Genomic DNA, 19,209 nt, shown 5'->3' with positions numbered 1-19,209 from the left:
GCACCTTACTCCGTAAGTGGAGCCCTCCTCACTCCCTCTCATGGCTCAGACGCATAGCGACAGTGAAGATGGTGCTGTTACCTCAAATTCTTTACCTTTTTTACACACTCTCGCTGATGCCCCCCACCGGGGTTCTACGAACCTTGCAGAGGGACATAGAATGATTTATTTGGCGGGGCCAAAGAGCCAGGATATGCCGCGACCTCACTTACAGGGATCCGTTAGAGAGAGGACTGGGTATCCCACATCTTTTTACATATTGGTGGGAGGCTCAGCTGCGGGCATTGGTGGAATTGTCTAGGCCAGAGTCCGAGAAGCATTAGTTGTTTATGGACAGGGCTCTTGTGGCTCGCACTCTTTGGGGGGTTCCCTTTCTGCCCCGTCAGCATCGCCATCACAGTTTGTATTTATCTGAAGTGACCAGACCCATTATGGTAGCTTGGGATCGGACTGCAACCACGAGGGGACTTAGAACGTTCCTATCCCCCATTACGCCTATTGTGAAGAACCCGGACTTTACACCCGGACTTGACTATAGAGAATTCCAACAGTGGATGACAGAAGCTACCCGTTCCATCTGGCATTTTTTTTACCTTTCTGGCCTGCGCCCGTTTGAGGAATTACGGACCGATCTTGGGCTTCCAGAAACGGAGCGATTCCATTATTTTCAGACCAGACACTGGGTGCTACAGGAAGGGGTGCGGGAGGGAGCAGAGCGGTTGCTAATGCCATTTGAGAGGTGGCTGATTTCGAGGCACAGTGAGGAACGCCTGACGTCGGATCTGTATAAATTCCTGAGGGTCCCCCCGGACACTGCGAAGACTGCGGGGCAGTTGTGGTGGAATGGCGAGCTGGGAAGGGAACTCTCCCCGAAAGAATGGAAAGACATTCACCACCGGGCCCGCCGTAAGGCTCGCAATGTGGCGTCTATTGAAACGGCCACCACATTGGCCACATACTGGTACTTGACGCCGGTAAGGCTCCATAGAAGCAACCCCTCGCGCAGCCCGTTGTGCTGGAGAGGTTGCGGCGTGCAGGGCACCCTCACTCACCTGCTCTGGGATTGTCCCTCCCTGGGGACGTATTGGTCACAAATACTAGACGAGATCGATTCCCATTTTGAGACAGAGATCCCGAGATTCCCAGCCTATATCCTTCTTGGCCTCCCCAATGCCATCACCTTCCCGCTTCATTCTCGGAGAGGTAAACAAATAGCACTGACGGTGAGAGCAGCAGTACAGAACATCCTGACTCACTGGGGTCAGCAGTACTTCCTACTAGGTTAGGCTGTCTACACAAACTGTGGTTTGTCTTGGGAATGGAGAAAATTTCTCACTCTTTGACTAACTCCGAGGCTTCCTTTCACGAACTCTGGGCCCCTCTGGCAACGTTGCTGACATCTGAATTTACAGAGATCACATGTCCCAAATATCTTAGGCTACTACTCTTGGCTGATATCCCACCGTTGCTTACTCCTGCCACATCTGCTCCTTAACTGGTTGGGCCTCCTTGCTGGTCTACACTATCTCTATTGCTCGAGTTTATTTTTCTTTGGAGGGGGGGGGGGTTGTATTTGTATTTACTGTTCCTTTACCAGACGCACAATACTACCATGCCGGGTTGCTACCCGTTGTTTGTGGATCACACTGGCTCATTGTTCTTCTTGTGAAAATTAATAAAGATATCTTAAGCCAAAGAATAATGAAAAACATAGCAAGACCTATATTAAACATTTCTGGTAAGTGAGTGGAACCCTAAGGGTTACCTCTGGACGGTATGGCACCCCGAGGTAGGAAGATGCCACGGGTCACCTTTGGTGCGGGCTGCTGAAGAAGGAATTAAACCAGCTGCGGTTGGCTTGGTCCATGTGCACCAGTGTGAACAACCTCTCCAAACAGATTGGGCGGCTGCGCACAGTTCCACTATGAAGCTGAGAGTCTAAGAAGGGCGTCAGTTCAGTTACCCGTTGACCTCCCCCTCCCATGACCCGCACACCTAAACTAAATATTTAGCCTCAGATGAACACAGATCCATAAAGAGCTTCTCACTCTTGATTTACGGGTACCAAAGAGGGAAATAACCATGTTTATCAAGCACCGCCTGAGAACTGTGAAATCTTCAGCTCCCCTTGAAGGGTCCTTTCTTAAAAATACTTTTGTCCCTGAATACTGACAAATGTGCTTAGACTTTGGTCAATAATACAAGGTACCTCATTTTAACTAATGCACCCAAAACAGTAAGAAAGGAGCAAGCAGATTTTCTAAGAGATAAAAGTCTTGCATGCCCAGAAGACAAGGTATGGCAGAGGTTTGGGTGGAGCCCAGGCTTAAAGTCTGCTGATAGAATAAGTGAAAGACGGCTGTAGGTTACAACAGATTGTTGGGCAATAATAGGTTGTAGGAACTGCATTTACTCGAATTTCCCTTAAAGGAATCCACATGAATGCAAATTCTTGCTCCAATATGAAGGTACATTTCCCACAGAATAACAACTCTACTCGCCCTCCACTTCTTTAGAAAATAAAATAAGTGGGGTCTTTTCAGGAAACAGCTATTTATGTTTAGCAACTGCCTGTTTGTAATTTAGTCATTCATTGTTGTTTTACTTGGTTGAAATAACGTATCGTATATTTTGAACATATTCGCCTCTTTGCATTTTCAGCTGTCTAACCCACAAGAAGGACGATATGGCAGTTAGTCACTTTGAACAACTCTGAGCTAGTGTAATGGGGCACTCTTCTTGTAGTGACACTGGACATCGCATGCTCTCTTTTTTCCTGTCACAGCCTCTTTTATTCCAGTCTACAACATCGACACATTATCGCTGTGCACATCCTTTTAAGAAATATTCTGTATTTTTTGTTTACACGATATCTGTCCATTTATGTACAAATATCAGAATGCAAAGTAGATCTAAAACTTCTATTTTTGTGAGATGTCTTGGTTTTTGGCTTTATAAATCTGGTCACCCTACCGCAGCGTAATGACGTGTTGAAGTATCCAGCTGGGGGCCCACCAGAAACGCTGAAAGAAAGCGGGTATGGTTAGAGGGAGAGGGGTGTCGGGGCCGGAAGCCTTCAAGTCTACCCCTTCTCCAGCTGGAATACAGGGCACCGGGTGCACCCCTTCCAGGCACCACTCCATGCCAAGCATAGTTCACTCACGGTTCTCCAACCTTGTAGGCACAATCCATGAAAATAGAGGGCCCTGACTACTGACTCCACAGGGGAGGTATGGGAGAAGGGGGCCACAGAGCAACCTCTGACCCACTCCTCGCAGGGCAAGGGAAACAATGAATTGCACAATTCAAGGAAACGCTCAAGCTAAAAGGAGGATCAACCAAAATTAGCCCAACAAGAAGAATCCAGATAAGAAGGCGGGATTAAGATCAGCCAAAGTCAGGTATCTGATGCCACAAGGGAGAGCAAAGTAGCACACCACGTGCCGGTAACAGGGCGATGCATTAACATAAAAACGCATTTCTGAGGAATGTTGCAAGCAATAGCAACACCAAATGGCAGCACATTTCCATCTAGAAGTAGCAACCATGTATATTAAAAAATCTAACTCACAGTAAGCGCAACTGGAGGTAATATCAAAACAGGAATCCCCAGCAAGAAAATAGTCTCGGGAAGGGGCTGCACAACAACTGCGTTCTCATGCTCACACCAGGCGTGGTCGTTTTTGGAAAAGACTGTGACACTCAGGGTACCTCTAGTAAAGCCAATCCTATCCCTCCGTGAAATCATGGGACCACTCCACAACATACCTAACATGGATCTGACCACCCAGAGCCAAAATGTTGGTGAAGGACATACAAAACAGTAGTACAATAAGTGAGGTTGGGTGCTAAACAACTTCTATAACTAAGATATTGACCAGGTTTAGATTTGATTAATTCCACCGCCTGGTAACCTTCCCAATAAAAAATTACTGGTTGGATCTAGTGCTATGCCCATGTGACAATGTTTCACAGCAATCCACCATTCACATGGTTTTATTTTGTAAATACTATGTTAATGATCGTGCAAGGTGGATTAACCCCTTCGAAGCTAATGACGAGCTGGGCTCGTCATGGCGCTTACCTGCCGTGCGCGGATGACAAGGCCAGCTCGTCATGAATAATGGTGATTTTGGTGCTTCAGCGCAGAACGGGAAAACGCCTAGCAGCCATGTGGTTAAGCAGTATTTAAAGCAAGGCGCATGGCAGCAATACCGCCCAGCTTACCTCTTCCTGCAACAACTGGATAATTATTATTGTACTGTAATAATGACTGGTCTTTTAAAGAGCATTTTGAAGAGACGGAACATAATAATTAGTTAGCCATAGTACGGATAGAGATAAGTGCTATTATCTGTATGGAATATTTATTAATATTGCAGATGTACAGTTTTACTATTTTGTATAGAATTATGTTTTCAATGATGTTTTCGTATGAATTTGAGTATTTTTAATTGCTGCTTTTATGATTTTATTCCATTGTTAAAATCGAATAAAGCCTTCTTTGAATCTTTGAACTAAGTTCTGTCACAGTAATAAAATATTTATATTAATCACCCTTACTCCCCTAATGACTGTAAGACGCACGCAGGGGTCAACATCCGATACCTCACCAGACCGCGACTGGTGGTTGATGGGATCACACCCTGTTGCAGGGCTTCTGCACAAACACAGAACTATGCATAGTCAATAACCCATAAAAATAATTGTGCCTGCCTAGTCATGATGGGACATGTAATGCGCAGGTCGATTAAAAGCCAGTGATAGTACTGTTGTGCATTGAGGCCGCCATTATATCACCCTTGACATTTTTATAGCTAAAACATCACTTACTGTGTTTTATGTACTAACCTAGTTCCTCCAGTTTCTCCTAGGTGTTAGTCCACATGGTCACTGATTAGCCATCCTTCTCGAGCGATTCAAATCCTGGACTTGGACCCTAGAGATGGACCTGTTGTTTTAGAACATAGAAACATACAGGGCATCGCTCTGATCTTGGCTCCTGCAAATGACAAACACTTCTCTGTTGTGGTTCAGGAAAAGAATAATATTTTATTTAGTCTTTGGACCGGAATCTGCTTACACCTGGCTAGGAAGACAAGCGTGCTATAGCTTAGACAGAGGAAAAGGACAAATTGCATTCTTGGATAAATCCGTCAGGGAATTGGAAGGAAAAATAGTAAGTCAGTAAACTCTGGCAGCACCAATACTGGTACCACTAAGTAGGAATGTAGACTTGAGTTTCAAAAAGAAGCTTGTAGAAAGGAGCTGGCAACATACAAGAGCATTTATTCACCGACAAATCAGTAAGCTGAGCAGTGCTGGCAGCCAACGGCACAAACCAGTTAATCAGTATGGTAGAGAAATGTCATGCCTTTTGCAGATTTTCTTTTTCAGTTTGTTTTCAAAGAGTTCCAAGTTCCCTACACTGGAAAGCCAATAGTCTGGATCCTTGGTGAGAATTTCATAGGAGACAACGTCTTTAGTCCTTAAACAGGATGTAAAGGGAGAAGACCATACTCCTAATAGAACAAATCACCAACACAAGCTGCTGTTTTCTTAGCTCCATGGCTTGTAGTCATACTAGTAGCAATAAATATATGGACTTATTTGATTTATAGGAGGCAAATCGAACTACAAAGGGACAGAGCTCTGCAAAATAAAGCTAGAGCCGGGATATGTGGCTTGCTGTTTGATTATCCACTTATCTAATCCCTTTATTTACATTCTTACAGCCTTTGATCTGTAGGTGCCACTTGAGATTTTAAGAAGGTGTGGTGTGACTTGCATAGAGTGCTTTGCAAAATAATTTAATATATCTTAAAGATAATTCAGGCTGGCAGAGAGAGCCAGTTGAACTAGCTCTCACAGTGGGTGTGAACCTGGTGAATATTTGGAGACCCATGACCAAGTGGTCTTCTGCTTGGAATATACTTTTCAGAAGGGCAAGGTGGGATTCCAACACTCTTGACAAGAGGGCACTGCCTCCATCTAGGTACAAAGGACAAAGAAGGAGTAAAACCACATAGAATGTATCATTAGGTCAGAGAAACAGAAGCTTTGGAAAGTTATTTTTTCTTAATGGAATTTCCCTCAAACTCTACCTATTTGGAGAATAAAAACAGATCAAGGTATGGAAGCATGCATGGTCTAGGAGAGGGTATGTTGAGTAGGAGATGACATTGCTTAAAAGGAAGCAGACTGTGCATGGATGAACATCTGACGCTGTCCAGCTCAACATTTTGACAACAGGTTCACTGAGCATCTCTTCCAGTGCACCTCATCAGAAAGACACTGTCCTGCTATGTTATACCTCCTTCCATTCATTTTCTTTCATCCCTTTCTTTGGCTTAAAAAAAAGTCTTGGCCAGAAACACCCTCCTCCCAATACATATAAATCCCAAACCTCAGCCCAAAACTGATCATTAAAAGCAGGTTGTTTCATGGGAAATATTACTTCTGTCCTATGAGTTAGATTGGGTTCACACCAGAGCTCCAGCAGAAATGTTGAGCACTTTGCACTCTACATAGTATCGGGTACTTTTCGTTTGCATATGAAATACTACACACAAGCTGAATAGATAATCACGTCATGCCTTCAACATTACATGTCATAGATCTGCATAAGCAATTTTTTAAATACCTGTGATGCTGTCCGTGCTGATTCAGGGGAACCCAAGCTTGTCTGACTGGTTACATTTTTTTCTAAAGAGTCTATTTTTTCATAAGTCCTCTTTTGTCGAATTATATCCTGATGAGTTGATAAATCGCTGTTGTAGCTTGGCTTGTTTTCCCCTCCAGCCCTGTATAAAGACCTGCTGCTTGCCGTAATATCGTCCCTTGATCCACGAGCCAGATCCTTTTTCAGAGGATCTCCTTGGAAGCGGACTCTTATACTATCGGACTGCATTGTATTTTCCAATGTAGCAGCATCAAGGCTTGTTTTACTCCCTCTGCAAGTATTAGATCTTCCAACCACCACACGCATTTCTGCTATTAATTTCTCATTTAAAGCATTGAGTTCACTACTGCTGCCAACTGAGCCAGGTCTCATTTGACCAACCCCCTGCCGACGCCCCTTCCTTTTTCTCAGGCTCGGCGAAGGGCCAGTTGAGTAGCCAGAATCTTGCTGACTTATGACTGTCGGATACTCTTGGGTCGGCAGACTATTTTGTCGGCTGTGATGGGCTTCGATATTTTTCAATACATTAGCCTCCAAGACTCTCCAGGAATGCTTGAAGCTGTCCTTGGAAATGAGTGGGCCAGGGGATTGCTTAGCAGGAGACTCCCCAGACCCGCTGAATGAGATGGATGGCTTTGAAGACTGATCCACATTGACCATATGCTTGATGTACTCCCGTCCTGCAGGGCTGTAGTCTGTGGCAGAGGGGTTTCGCTTGTGCTTACTGAAGCTTTGCTGGTGTAGGCTCGGGTGCTGCAACAACTTTGTAGGAACAAGCTTCTTCCGCAAACTGTTATCTGGAGACATCTGTGGGGATGTTCCACTTATGCCGTCATTCTCAATGTCCATCTCCACTGGAGGCTCATCATAGATTGGGGACTCCAAAGAGGGCTCATCGTAGATGGGGGGTGAGGAGGCATACCTGGGCGAAGAAGGCCGTGATGTCCCCGGAGTTCTTTGAGGTGTTGAATAGTTAGAGCCATTCGTAAGCACTAAACAAAATCCACCATTGTCTGTCTTTTTAATCTGCATAAGGTGCTTGTCTGTTGGAGAAGCAGGTATTGGGGCATCGGCCGATGGCTGGACACATGAGGCTGCCTTACTTACAAGTGATTTCTGGTTGCTTCCTTGTTGAGCATTTAGTTGCTGAAGAGAATTGCTGGAAGCACTTGGGGCATGCTTCAAGCTGTTTACTTTGACCAACATGGCTGACATGGTTCCTGGTACAGGCTGCCATCTGTTCGGAGTTTCCCTGTGGGAGAAAAAAAACAGGATGTTTTTTTTCAGCACAAAATGAACAAGCAAAATAATCTTAACATGAAGACAACAACCCTCTTTATACTGGTAAATGTTATGTTAAGTTGTTCTGCATGAGGATTCTAAAATAAGTATAATAACTTGAAACTCTACTGAATGACTAGGAAGCATAACTTTGGTAATGGAAGTGGAAATAGCATATTGTGTGCCAAAGTATGATAGTACTAAACATCAAAGAAAAGGTGGACTTTAAATAAAAAGCCTCAATTTTTTTTATCTGTTGCAGATTAAAAACAAACAATGCCATCAGAAGCTGATCTTATGTCAGAACCCAATCACTCAAGAAGCACCATCTCCAAACGCAAGATGGACTATGAAACATGTAATCTGTAAAGGTTTTAATGTTAATAAACTGCAATGAAATGTTTAACAAGTTCATAAAAATCCTATGATAGATTGTCAACTTTAATGGGTAAACGTTTAGACAATATCACTTTAATAGCTCAGAAAGAAACACATTCCCCCTTACCTCCATGCAGAACTCTCCTGGAACAAACTCTTTACCAATGCAATGGTAAACATTGATCCTCTACATTAATGCATGGGGATTGAACCCCTGACCCCTGACCAGGTGCTGCGAGCATGAGGGGTAGGTGTCCCGCCGTGCCAGCGCCCACACTGAGGTTTACCCACCAGACAGTGCTGGCCTCACGGGAGCATGCTGCGAGGCCATGTTACTTTCCCTTAGGGTTGCCTAATTAGAGAAGGACCCTGTGGCCCTCTATGCACCCAACCTGGAGAGGTTGTATTTGCTTTTTACTTTGTGCATGAGCACTGCATTGTTCAATTTGTTGTGTAGTACCTTGCTTTAGGTCCTGACGAATCGCCGGTTGGCGAGAAACATGTTGACAACACCAGGGGGTTGAGTTAGATGTCTGCACACCCCATCAGCCTCTAACTCCCCTCCCACCCCTTTTAATTAGGGAATCAGCCACGTCAATAAAATTTCATTGTGGACTGACTACCCTTTTTAACATTCACTCACATTGCACTGACTACACACTACTCCAGCCTCACTCACACTCACCATCGGCAAGGAACAAAAGAACCCCGTCAAAAGAGTACCCTCGGGTACTCCGTCGGACATTGCAGTGCCGGTCTGACGAGGGGCAGCGAGCCGATGATGATACTGGACATCCTTCAGTCAGGGTGTGTTTCACACCTAACGCTCTGGGTGTGTGAGGCTCTCTAGTTCCGACAAGGGAACCTTTCCTGTTCCTTGATTCTTCGGATCTGCTCTCTTCTCCACACTGTATCACGATCCCTGGGGAACTTTGTACTCCTCTTTGTGCTCTGGATTAGGACATGTACACTGGACCCCATTAAATATCGTCCTCTCTTTGTTCCCCTCGTTGTTTAAAATGAGATTTTCCTTCTCACCCTTGTTAATTACTTAATTGGTATAAAGGGCTGGATTGGTCCTTTACCCCATAGGCACTTTCTTGGGGGAGCTGGTGGGGGAAGGATTTGAAGCCAATGGAGGCCAGATTTTAGACTCATGGCTGCTGCCACTGTTACTCCCTCCACTTCCCAGGGGTTATGGCAGCGGGCACAGCAGGCGTAAGGAGACAGAAAGAAGGAGTAGAGGTAGGGAGAGAGCGAGAGAAAGACAAACAGAAAAGAGCAAAAGCAGAGCTGATCTGAACATTTCTGCCAGGGCTGTCGTAGGTTCATAGCCTCGGGGTATATCTGCCATACAATATTATACTTCGCTAGTAGAATTGTTTAATTCTTCAGAGTGATCCTAATGTATCTGTGAGTTGCAAAACATCTCAGGCTTTTGTTTTGTTTAGAATTCAATGTTTCCTGTTTTGTACCAATCTTCATATATTTTTTTAACTCAAACATTTTGAAACAAGATAAGGTGTAGCACAGTGAAAAACATTAGATAAAGTTTAAAAAATCCTCTAAATTCTTGGTAAAACACGAAAGTGTGAATAAAAAATAAAGTCGGACAGATTTGGGAAAAGCATTTTTTATTACAAACATGAATGACCACATGAAATCACTGTCACGTGGAACTTGTTTTTAGAAATATTGAGGCCTGTATGGAAATAATCCAGAGTATTTCGGTCCCGTAAAACAAGGGTAGAGATTGTTCCCTTTCAACAATAAAGTTTTCTGTGACTTCACAGTGTCCTTTTGTTCCCCGAGAAAAGTGCAATTAGCAAGGAGCGGAGGCTGAGCTCCCTGAAAGACAGCACATTTCACAGTTTGGAAGGCGAGACAAATCTCAGCAACAAAGAAGCATCAGAAAACTAGAGGGTAAAATGATACCTTATGTGGTTCAGGTTTGTAGGGCAGCAGGCTGCAAGCATGCCTAGCCTCAACTTGGGCTACTCCATCGTGGTTATCCGCAGCATTACAGCTTGCATCTTCATTGAACCTCCCGTTGGCCCTCCAAAGACATGGCTGCCAAAAGATAGCAATACATACCTCATGGTGACCCAGCACCTAGCCATATTCAAGCATAAACTTTGGCTACTGCTGTACATCATAATTTCCAACCCGCATGCAAAATGGCCACCTGCAGCTGTCTTAAAATGCCTGCATGTAGCTGGCACTACCAGGTAATGAATGGCCTTTACGGGAGATGTAATCTTAACGATCATCACCTGCTGCTTCTGTGTCTTTTACTCATTATTCCTGGTCCAAGGTGTCCAACTGTATGGTAGGATTTAGGAGCACATCCTAAACATTATAGCTGTCCACACATTATCAATGTCACCAGGAGTTAATCATACTCATCATGTCTCCTAATCATTTTCTAACATAACTTCCCAGCAATTTGTCATACACCATCACAACCGCTCTTGGCTGGTCGTAACCCATTTTGGGCAACTGCAGTCAGCCCTACCTAATTATAGCTCTGAGACAAGGAATTCACCAAGGAAAGAATCTTGCCAGCCAACCGAGGCGGTGGGCACAATAACAGAAAACACAACAGAAACCAAGGAATCACAAATGGGCTTCCCAATAGCTCAAGAGGACCCGAATGGGTAAGCTCCCAAGAACCACCAAAAAGCACTACGAGCGCCAGAAGGCAAGCTAAGCCAGATCTACCCACATCACCCCTCCCACAAAAGGAGGAAAGCAACATCAGGGCTTGGTCCGACGCCCCTCCAGGGGACAGGGACAACAGGGAACCTAAAAACATTGGCCTGAGGCAACATTTCAAAGAGCAAGCAGCAGACCACTCGGCCTAAGTAGGACGGTCGCAAACAACAGGGCAGGATACACCACTTGTCAAAGGGACCTGGGTAAAGCATCACCCCCCCAACTTATACACTACTGAGGGGGGGCAAAATATATGGGAGCAGGAAAACCAGGACAGGGATGAATACCTCAGGTCGCTCATGCCCAGCAGACCCTCAAGGGGTCCAGCACCTATCCGGACAACACAAAGCGGGCAGGACACAAAAGATAACAGTCCCCGCAGGTCACAAAGCGCCATCCTGTTTCATCCAAAATATTGCTCACGGGGGTAAAAAGACATCCTAAACTGAGGAAACCTACTGAAGCTCATGAGGCAAATCCCCTCGCTAGCGGGGATCTCCTCAGTGGAAATAGAACCGGTCCAGTTCATCGATCCCAGCCCAGGACTACATAGCGACTCAACCACATGCCTCCCTAACTGCATATTACTTTTTAACTGCTACTTTTAATCACTAGTCTGTGTTTCGTTGCTTTTATACACACACTTGGACAACATTATAAGAAATGTATTAATTGCTGCTCCCCGCATTTTGCACATGACATTTTAACTGTTATTTTCACAAGTCATTTTCCAGCACTGCTCTCATTGTAAACATTTAAACAATCGCATCCACAAGATATTTTTAGGACTGTTCTCGTTGTAAAGATTTTAAATAATCATACACAATAAACTATCATTAATATTACTCTTCTTATGCAGTTTAGACTACCATAATGCTCTCTAAATTTAGGGAGTTACAGGAATTGTTAGCTGCAAAGTGCAGCGGGTACACAGAGCTCTGTAATTATGTTTACCCAAAAAGCCAAGCGTTTGTTTTGCACATTCTGTGTAGCATCCGTGCCATCGGTGGGTCACGGAAAACAACTTCACTGTTCTAAGGATGAGTACATTGTGGGCGAGCACTTAAATCAGGCCGGAGGTTCACACACAGTAATTTGACCTTGTGGTTGGCGGTTACAGCATATCACACTGGCAAGCACAGAGTGGGTCAAACTATGTAGAGGGAAAGAGTGTGAGGATGAGACATTCTCCAATGTGATAAGAAATGTCTTTTATGTCACCTGTTGTGGCTCTGAGAGCACTCTGTTACCTTACTCTAAACACAGGGAGTAGCCGAGTAAGCTCTGCACAAAAGCCATGGATTTTCAGAGTGCAGAAGCAGACAAATCAATGGTGGCGCTGTTACTGTGTGCTATTAAAATAGACGAGTTTGGGTTCAGATGTACTACTGATCAGAGCTTGGTGCATGTTGCATAGTGTCTGCGATGCAACTTAGCTAAATCTTTGCACTATGTCAAATGTATTAATCTGGAAATGGGCAAGGGGGCTGGTGGAAAGAATCTGCAGAAATCCTGCCTTGACAATATTCATGGGGCAGGCAGGTTTCCTTCTGTGAATCCTTGCAAAAGGCGGTTCTGCTCTGTTGTTTTAACACCTATCTCATAAAGGGAAAGAGGTCGCAATGCCAAACAAGCATTTGCAATGCAGTAGGTCTCGCATTAGGAAAGTTTGAGCTATTGGTATTGTAAATGACACATTTTTTATTTATGTTTTGTTTTTGAAAATAGCGAAATTAATAGCTTTGTCATTTACAATGGCAATAGTTATATCTTTTGCAATTGTGACACCTATAGCATTTGTAATGTAATATGTGTTGTATTTACGGGACTTACATGTATTGATATTACAAATAACAAAGGCTTTAAATTTTTTTCAATAATTAATACTTAAATAAAAGTTATTGTAATTTATAATGGCAATAGCATAAAGGTTTGTTAATAACTTTTGTGAAGATTATGTTCAGTGTATTCTACTGTGACGAAAATCCAAGAACAGAAGTGAAATATTAACATATTTTTGTTACCTTTGTAATAAAGCTTGAAACATTGAGAGAACATATTTGAACCAGGTATTGTTGAATGGTTGCACAAATTGTATAAGCAGTGCAACTCAAAAACGATGTCACAATACAAAGGGGAAAATATTCTCTTTATCAATGACATAATATACAAAGTGCCAGAAGGAATGAGGGAAGGCCGTTTTTAGACTGCAGTGGACCGGGGGATTTCTTAGGAGGCTGGAGGCTGATCAAAGTGTTTTCAGGGCTGGAGAGACTGCCTGCCTCACACCAGCCTTGTAGCAGTAGGTGTCTCTGCCTATGAACCCCTGCCAGCAACCCTACCTCTCATCGAGGTGCAGTTCTCCATCCCCAAAGAGGCGTCCCCCATGGCTAAAGATCCAATGGTTTAAGAGGAACAGGTAAGAGGGACAGGAGCATAGGCAGATGGTGCGCGGCACAAGGCTGTAATAATCTCTCTCCTCCCGTTTCTATTGCAATTCTATAACGAGTGCACCTTGGACAGAGCTCTGCACAAGCTCAAAGGCAGATGTTCTAAAAGATCATTCTTGCTGTACTTGTCAGTTTTTCTGTACCCATGCAGGCCAAGAGGGAAAAGGGAAAACAGGGAGCGATGAGGACCAAAAAGTACAGAGCAAGAAAGTGACAAAGGAGAAAGGGGTAAGAGAAAGCAATAGCAGGAAAACAAAACAGGATAAAAAAAGAACGAAGAATTAAGCTAGAAATGGGTCTGGAAAATCAGGTAAAAGCAGAGGGCAGACAAAACAACAAGAAAAATAAAACGAAAAACACACAAGGTTGAAAGATGAAAGGAAATACTGCAGAGTACAGAGCACTTACATGACATGTAGAACATAAAATAAGAGTAAAAGAATGACGGGAGAAATCAGATGAACAAAAAACAGCTGAACATGAACACAGGACAGAAAAAAGAACAAGAGTTTGAAAAGAGGAACTAAGGAAAATGAAGTGGAAAAACACAAATATGAACTATAGCGAGTCACTATATGTTGTGAGCTAGAATGTGATATTACCAAACTGAAACCAAACCATTATTATAGCATAATCTTTCTCTGTCCACTCAGCACTCCCTTTCCATGACAATGATTGATTGATTGATTGAAGGGCGATTTGTGTAAGCGCTACTTTGCCCAAAGGCGTCAAGGCGCAAGAGATGGAATAAAAAGCCAGGTACTAAAGTGAAATGGAGGGAAGAGGAGACCTAAGAGTAGGCTTCAGTAAAGAGCAGGGTTTTAAGGCCCTTTCTGAAGAGCAGGAGGGAATCCTGGCCCCTGAGTTCCAGAGGGAGCTCATTCCAAAGTCTGGGGGCTAGTGAAGAGATGCCTTACCACCCCATCTCGCCTTGGCGACTCGGGGAATAGACAACAGATACTGACCGGAGGAGCGTAGTGCCTTGCCTGGGATATAGGTCGACACTAAGGTCCTGATGCCCTCAGCGCCAGCACCGTGAAGAGCCTTGTGGGTGATGGTCAGAATTTTAAATTTTATTCTGGCATGCACCGGGAGCCAGTGAAGGTTTCTCCTGATCCTGGTCCCCGAGGAGCGTCTGGGGGCATTGACAACGAATCTTGCTACCGCGTTCTGGACGACCTGCAGGCGATGGAGTAGTTTAGTGCTCATGCCAAGGTAAAGAGCATTGCAGTAGTCCAGTCGCGAGGATAGAAGGGCAACTGCCACCTGTTTCCGGGCATCAGGGGAAAGGTAAAGAGTAAGTTTTCTTAGTATCCTTAAGACCCCGCAGCAAGTTGAGACAGTTCTACTTACTTGCTTATCAAAAGCAAGTGAGGTGTCAAATATGACTCCCAGATTACGGGCAGAAAAGGAAGGCTGGGGACAAGATCCAAGTGTCTGGGGCCACCAATCATCTGACCAGATCTCCGTATTTCCCCCGAAGATCAAGATCTCCGTTTTCTCCCCATTCAATTTAAGAAAATTCGAGGCCATCCAACCTGCCACAGCTTCCATGCAGTTTCGGAAGTTTAGGGCCGTGGTCTCGACAGAGTGGGACAGGGAGACCATAATCTGGGTGTCGTCGGCGTACGAGAGCACTTCCAGTCCAAAAGTTCTTACAAGCCTAGCAAGTGGGGCCACGTAGATGTTGAACAATGTGGGGCTCAAAGCGGAGCCCTGTGGAACCCCACATTGCAAAGGCATGGCATTGGAAAGGAAGTCACCCAGTTTGACCCTTTGCTCCCGAGGGTTGAGGAAAGAAGTGAGGAGGCTGAGAGCCAGCCCCTTCACCCCCATCTCACTGAGGCGGGAGGCCAGAATGGTGGGGGACAGGGTGTCAAATGCTGCTGTAAGGTCGAGTAGGATCAGAAGCGTGGTCTGACCACTATCGACCATGGCGCGGATATTATTGACCACCACTGTAAGGGCTGACTCTGTACTGTGCGCCTTTCGAAAGCCATGCTGAGATGGATCAAGCAGGCAGGTCTTATCTAAAAAAGCGCTAAGATGGTAGTTCAAATGAGCCTCCAACATCTTAGCTGGAGCGGGAAGAAGAGAAATGGGGCGAAAGTTCTTCAGAATCCCAGGATCCAAGGAGGCCTTTTTTAAAAGAGGCTTAACGATGGCAGTCTTCCAAGGGGCTGGGAACTCACCACTGGAAATGGCTCTATTCATAACTTCCAGCAAAGGGGGAAGTAGAGTGTCCCTGCAGTTTTTAAGGATTTTAAGGGGACAGGGATCAAGAGGGGAGCTTGACTTGGTTGAGTCTAGAAATTTGTCCAGTGTCTCAGTCGGGAGAAGAGGGAAGTTGGTCAAGATATCTTTGGAGGCTGGGGGATGATCTAAGGAGGGAGAGGGGATGTGGGTAAGATTATGACTCTGGAGAGCTGTATAAATATCCGAGATTTTAGTGTGGAAAAAAGTGGCGATCTGATCACAGAGTTCTTGAGAAGGTATTATGGGATCGGGGTGTTGGACATGGGATAAGGTTTCTACCACCTTAAAGAGATCACCTGGGCAGGAGAGAGATGAGGTTAGCTTAGAGAAGTACATTTGTTTTTCGGCTAACACTGCTGCTTTATAGCTCTTAAGGAGGTTTTTATGCTTGATCCGAAGATCGGCATCAAGCTGAGCTCTCCACAGCCTTTCGTACCTCCTACACTCCTGTCTCTGAAGTCGAAGAGCTTCAGAGTACCAAGGTGCTGACGGGCTTTTCCTGGCATAGTAATGAGATTTAAGAGGGGCTAAGGTGTCGATAGCCCGAGAAATGGTACTTGCAAGCTCACGGGCAGTGGTGTCAATATCCTGGGAGGGGGGAGGGTTGAAGCTGGCAATAAAAGGGCCAAGTGATTCGTTGGACAAGCCCCTATAGTTCCTCTTTTAAGCCCAACAATTCCTGTCCGTGTGGGAGGCAGAGAGGGAACCTGGGAGAAATTCCAGTGGGACTGCTGTGTGATCCGACCAGGAGGGGCAGAGGGGACCCAATCTCTAGTCTGGGGTCATTAGTAAAAACCCCATCTAAGATATGGCCAGCAGAATGTGTAGGGGATAACACTTTTTGGGAAAGGTCAAGAGAGGCAAGCGCGTCCAGAAGTGAGATAGTGTCAGCAGAATTGGAATTTTCTAAATGAAAATTAAAATCTCCAAGAATAGTCAGAGAAGGCCTATTAATGAATGGTTCAATTGCTTCAAGTAAGTCGGCGACAAATGGAGACCTAGAGCCCGGGGGTCTGTAGATAAGAATGCCAGCAAAATTTTTTGTCGGGGAAGTGTTAAGAGAGAAGAAAAGGGCCTGAAAGGATTTCTGGGGGGAAAGAAGGGGCTCTATGTGACAAGTAAAAGAATTCTTGTAGACAATGCCTATTCCACCCCCTCTGCGGTCTTCTCTATCCTGTCTAACCATGGCATAACCATCAGGGAGGGCATTGATCAGATCGGGGCCGGAAGAGTCCGAGCCCCACGTTTCGGTGACAAAGACCCAGGAAGGTTTTCTTTCCGAGACAAATTCTCTGAATGCGACGTTGTTACTAACCAGAGAACGAGCATTGATAAGAAAGCCCACTTCTTTAGGGGGAGAAAGGGGTTCATGTCTCACCAGAGCCCTAGAAAGCTTAGCAACGTATGCATGATTAAACGCGCTGGAGGTAGTCGAGCAGCTACAAGTGACTGGGGGGCCTAAGAGATGTAAGAAAGCCCAACAGATCCCCATGGTCATCAAAAGATGTGATGGGGGGTTGAGCAGCATGCCAGGCTCCTGGCGCCTCCTTGGCGCTGACGGGCGCAGACGGGCAGGACTCTGGCATGACTCCGGCTAGAGTCCGGCCAATCCGCTATGCGCGTCCGCTGCGCGGAGAGGAGGAACGTCCCCTTTTAAGGGCGACTAGAGCGCGTCCGCGCGCTTCAATTCCCCCAATATGGCCGCCAAAACCACGTTCGCCTCCCCGGGGCCGTGCTCTCAGCGTCAATGCTCGGCTGAGAGCGGCCCGGGCAGCGACTGGTCGGGGAAGGTCCTGGGGCAGCAAATGCAAGTGGTTACGTTGAGTAACCGAAGCTCCGCACCAATGCAGTGATATTATAAAGGCTTTTCAGATCGTGCCTAAGATGAGCCTAAGTACGCTTTTCAAATCAAGCTAGGCAGGTAAAATTAATAATTAAAACAGGTAAAAAGGCAAGAGTGCGAGAAGAGCCTCCCGGCTAGTCGCCTCAGGAGGGGGAAAGTACATCAAGCTAATACGCACGCAGGGCCAAGGGACCCCTTTTAAGGGCGACTAGAGCGCGTCCGCGCGCTTCAATTCCCCCAATATGGCCGCCAAAACCACGTTCGCCTCCCCGGGGCCGTGCTCTCAGCGTCAATGCTCGGCTGAGAGCGGCCCGGGCAACGACTGGTCGGGGAAGGTCCTGGGGCAGCAAATGCAAGTGGTTACGTTGAGTAACCGAAGCTCCGCACCAATGCAGTGATATTATAAAGGCTTTTCAGATCGTGCCTAAGATGAGCCTAAGTACGCTTTTCAAATCAAGCTAGGCAGGCAAAATTAATAATTAAAACAGGTAAAAAGGCAAGAGTGCGAGAAGAGCCTCCCGGCTAGTCGCCTCAGGAGGGGGAAAGTACATCAAGCTAATATGCGCGCAGGGCCAAGGGACCCCTTTTAAGGGTGACTAGAGCACGTCCGCGCGCTTCAATTCCCCCAATATGGCCGCCAAAACCACGTTCGCCTCCCCGGGGCCGTGCTCTCAGCGTCAATGCTCGGCTGAGAGCGGCCCGGGCAGCGACTGGTCGGGGAAGGTCCTGGGGCAGCAAATGCAAGTGGTTACGTTGAGTAACCGAAGCTCCGCACCAATGCAGTGATATTATAAAGGCTTTTCAGATCGTGCCTAAGATGAGCCTAAGTACGCTTTTCAAATCAGGCTAGGCAGGTAAAATTAATAATTAAAACAGGTAAAAAGGCAAGAGTGCGAGAAGAGCCTCCCGGCTAGTCGCCTCAGGAGGGGGAAAGTACATCAAGCTAATGTTAAAGTTAAGTTAAAAAGTTAAGTTAAAAAGTTAAAGGACGTGTATTAAGGGTAAAGACGAGAGCTGATGTGGAAAGAAGATATCCGAGTCTTTAGACAGGTAGGTAATCTAGGCAGATCTACAGATAATGAAATCTTTCTTGAGACATAAGCAGTTGCTGGCAATGGCATTCAGGCTTGTTCAGGTTACATTCATGGATGGCTAAATGTTGTACATTTTGGGGTGATCTGTACATTTAACTTCTATTACAAACTTCTTTTTGTCTGTCTCTCAGAACTTGACCATAGTACCTAACGTGCATGAAGCACTATGTGAACACACAATTCATGTATCCATTTTGTCAAATCAAGCGCACGGATGCGCGTCGAAGTTAAAGGTTCATAAACTGGCCGGGGACAGCCAATAAACACATTCAGCCTTGAATGTGACACAGACATAAACGGCGACAGGAAACCAATACGTCTGTTTATTGTCATAAAACTGTTTCGCCGGTCCTATGGGAAATTGGGTTTTTTAGTCTGTGTTCAGAAAATCTGTATCAAATATTTCTTCCTGTGTATCGTGTCTGTAAAACTATTAGCACAAGTGTAAGCCAGATGGAAGCCAATCAATTGGCGGAGAGGATTTGGCATAACGGCTAGGGTGGTCGACCT

At 45.4% G+C, this 19,209-nt stretch overlaps 1 protein-coding gene across 1 annotated transcript in view; it reads right to left on the bottom strand.

Moving 5' to 3' along the window:
- LOC147668338 (rho GTPase-activating protein 39-like) overlaps positions 1 to 19,209 on the bottom strand; it is a 343,470-nt gene that overhangs the window by 90,482 nt on the left and 233,779 nt on the right. The window contains exon 3 of the mRNA XM_086948589.1: positions 6,644 to 7,934. Within this exon, the coding sequence (XP_086804715.1) occupies positions 6,644 to 7,934 (1,291 nt within the window). The remainder of the gene's footprint in view (positions 1 to 6,643; positions 7,935 to 19,209) is intronic.

This window comes from Lissotriton vulgaris, unplaced genomic scaffold (genome assembly GCF_964263255.1).
Source record: "Lissotriton vulgaris unplaced genomic scaffold, aLisVul1.2 SCAFFOLD_640, whole genome shotgun sequence".
NCBI lineage: Eukaryota > Metazoa > Chordata > Amphibia > Caudata > Salamandridae > Lissotriton > Lissotriton vulgaris.
This window is presented reverse-complemented; position numbering and strand designations above follow the sequence as displayed.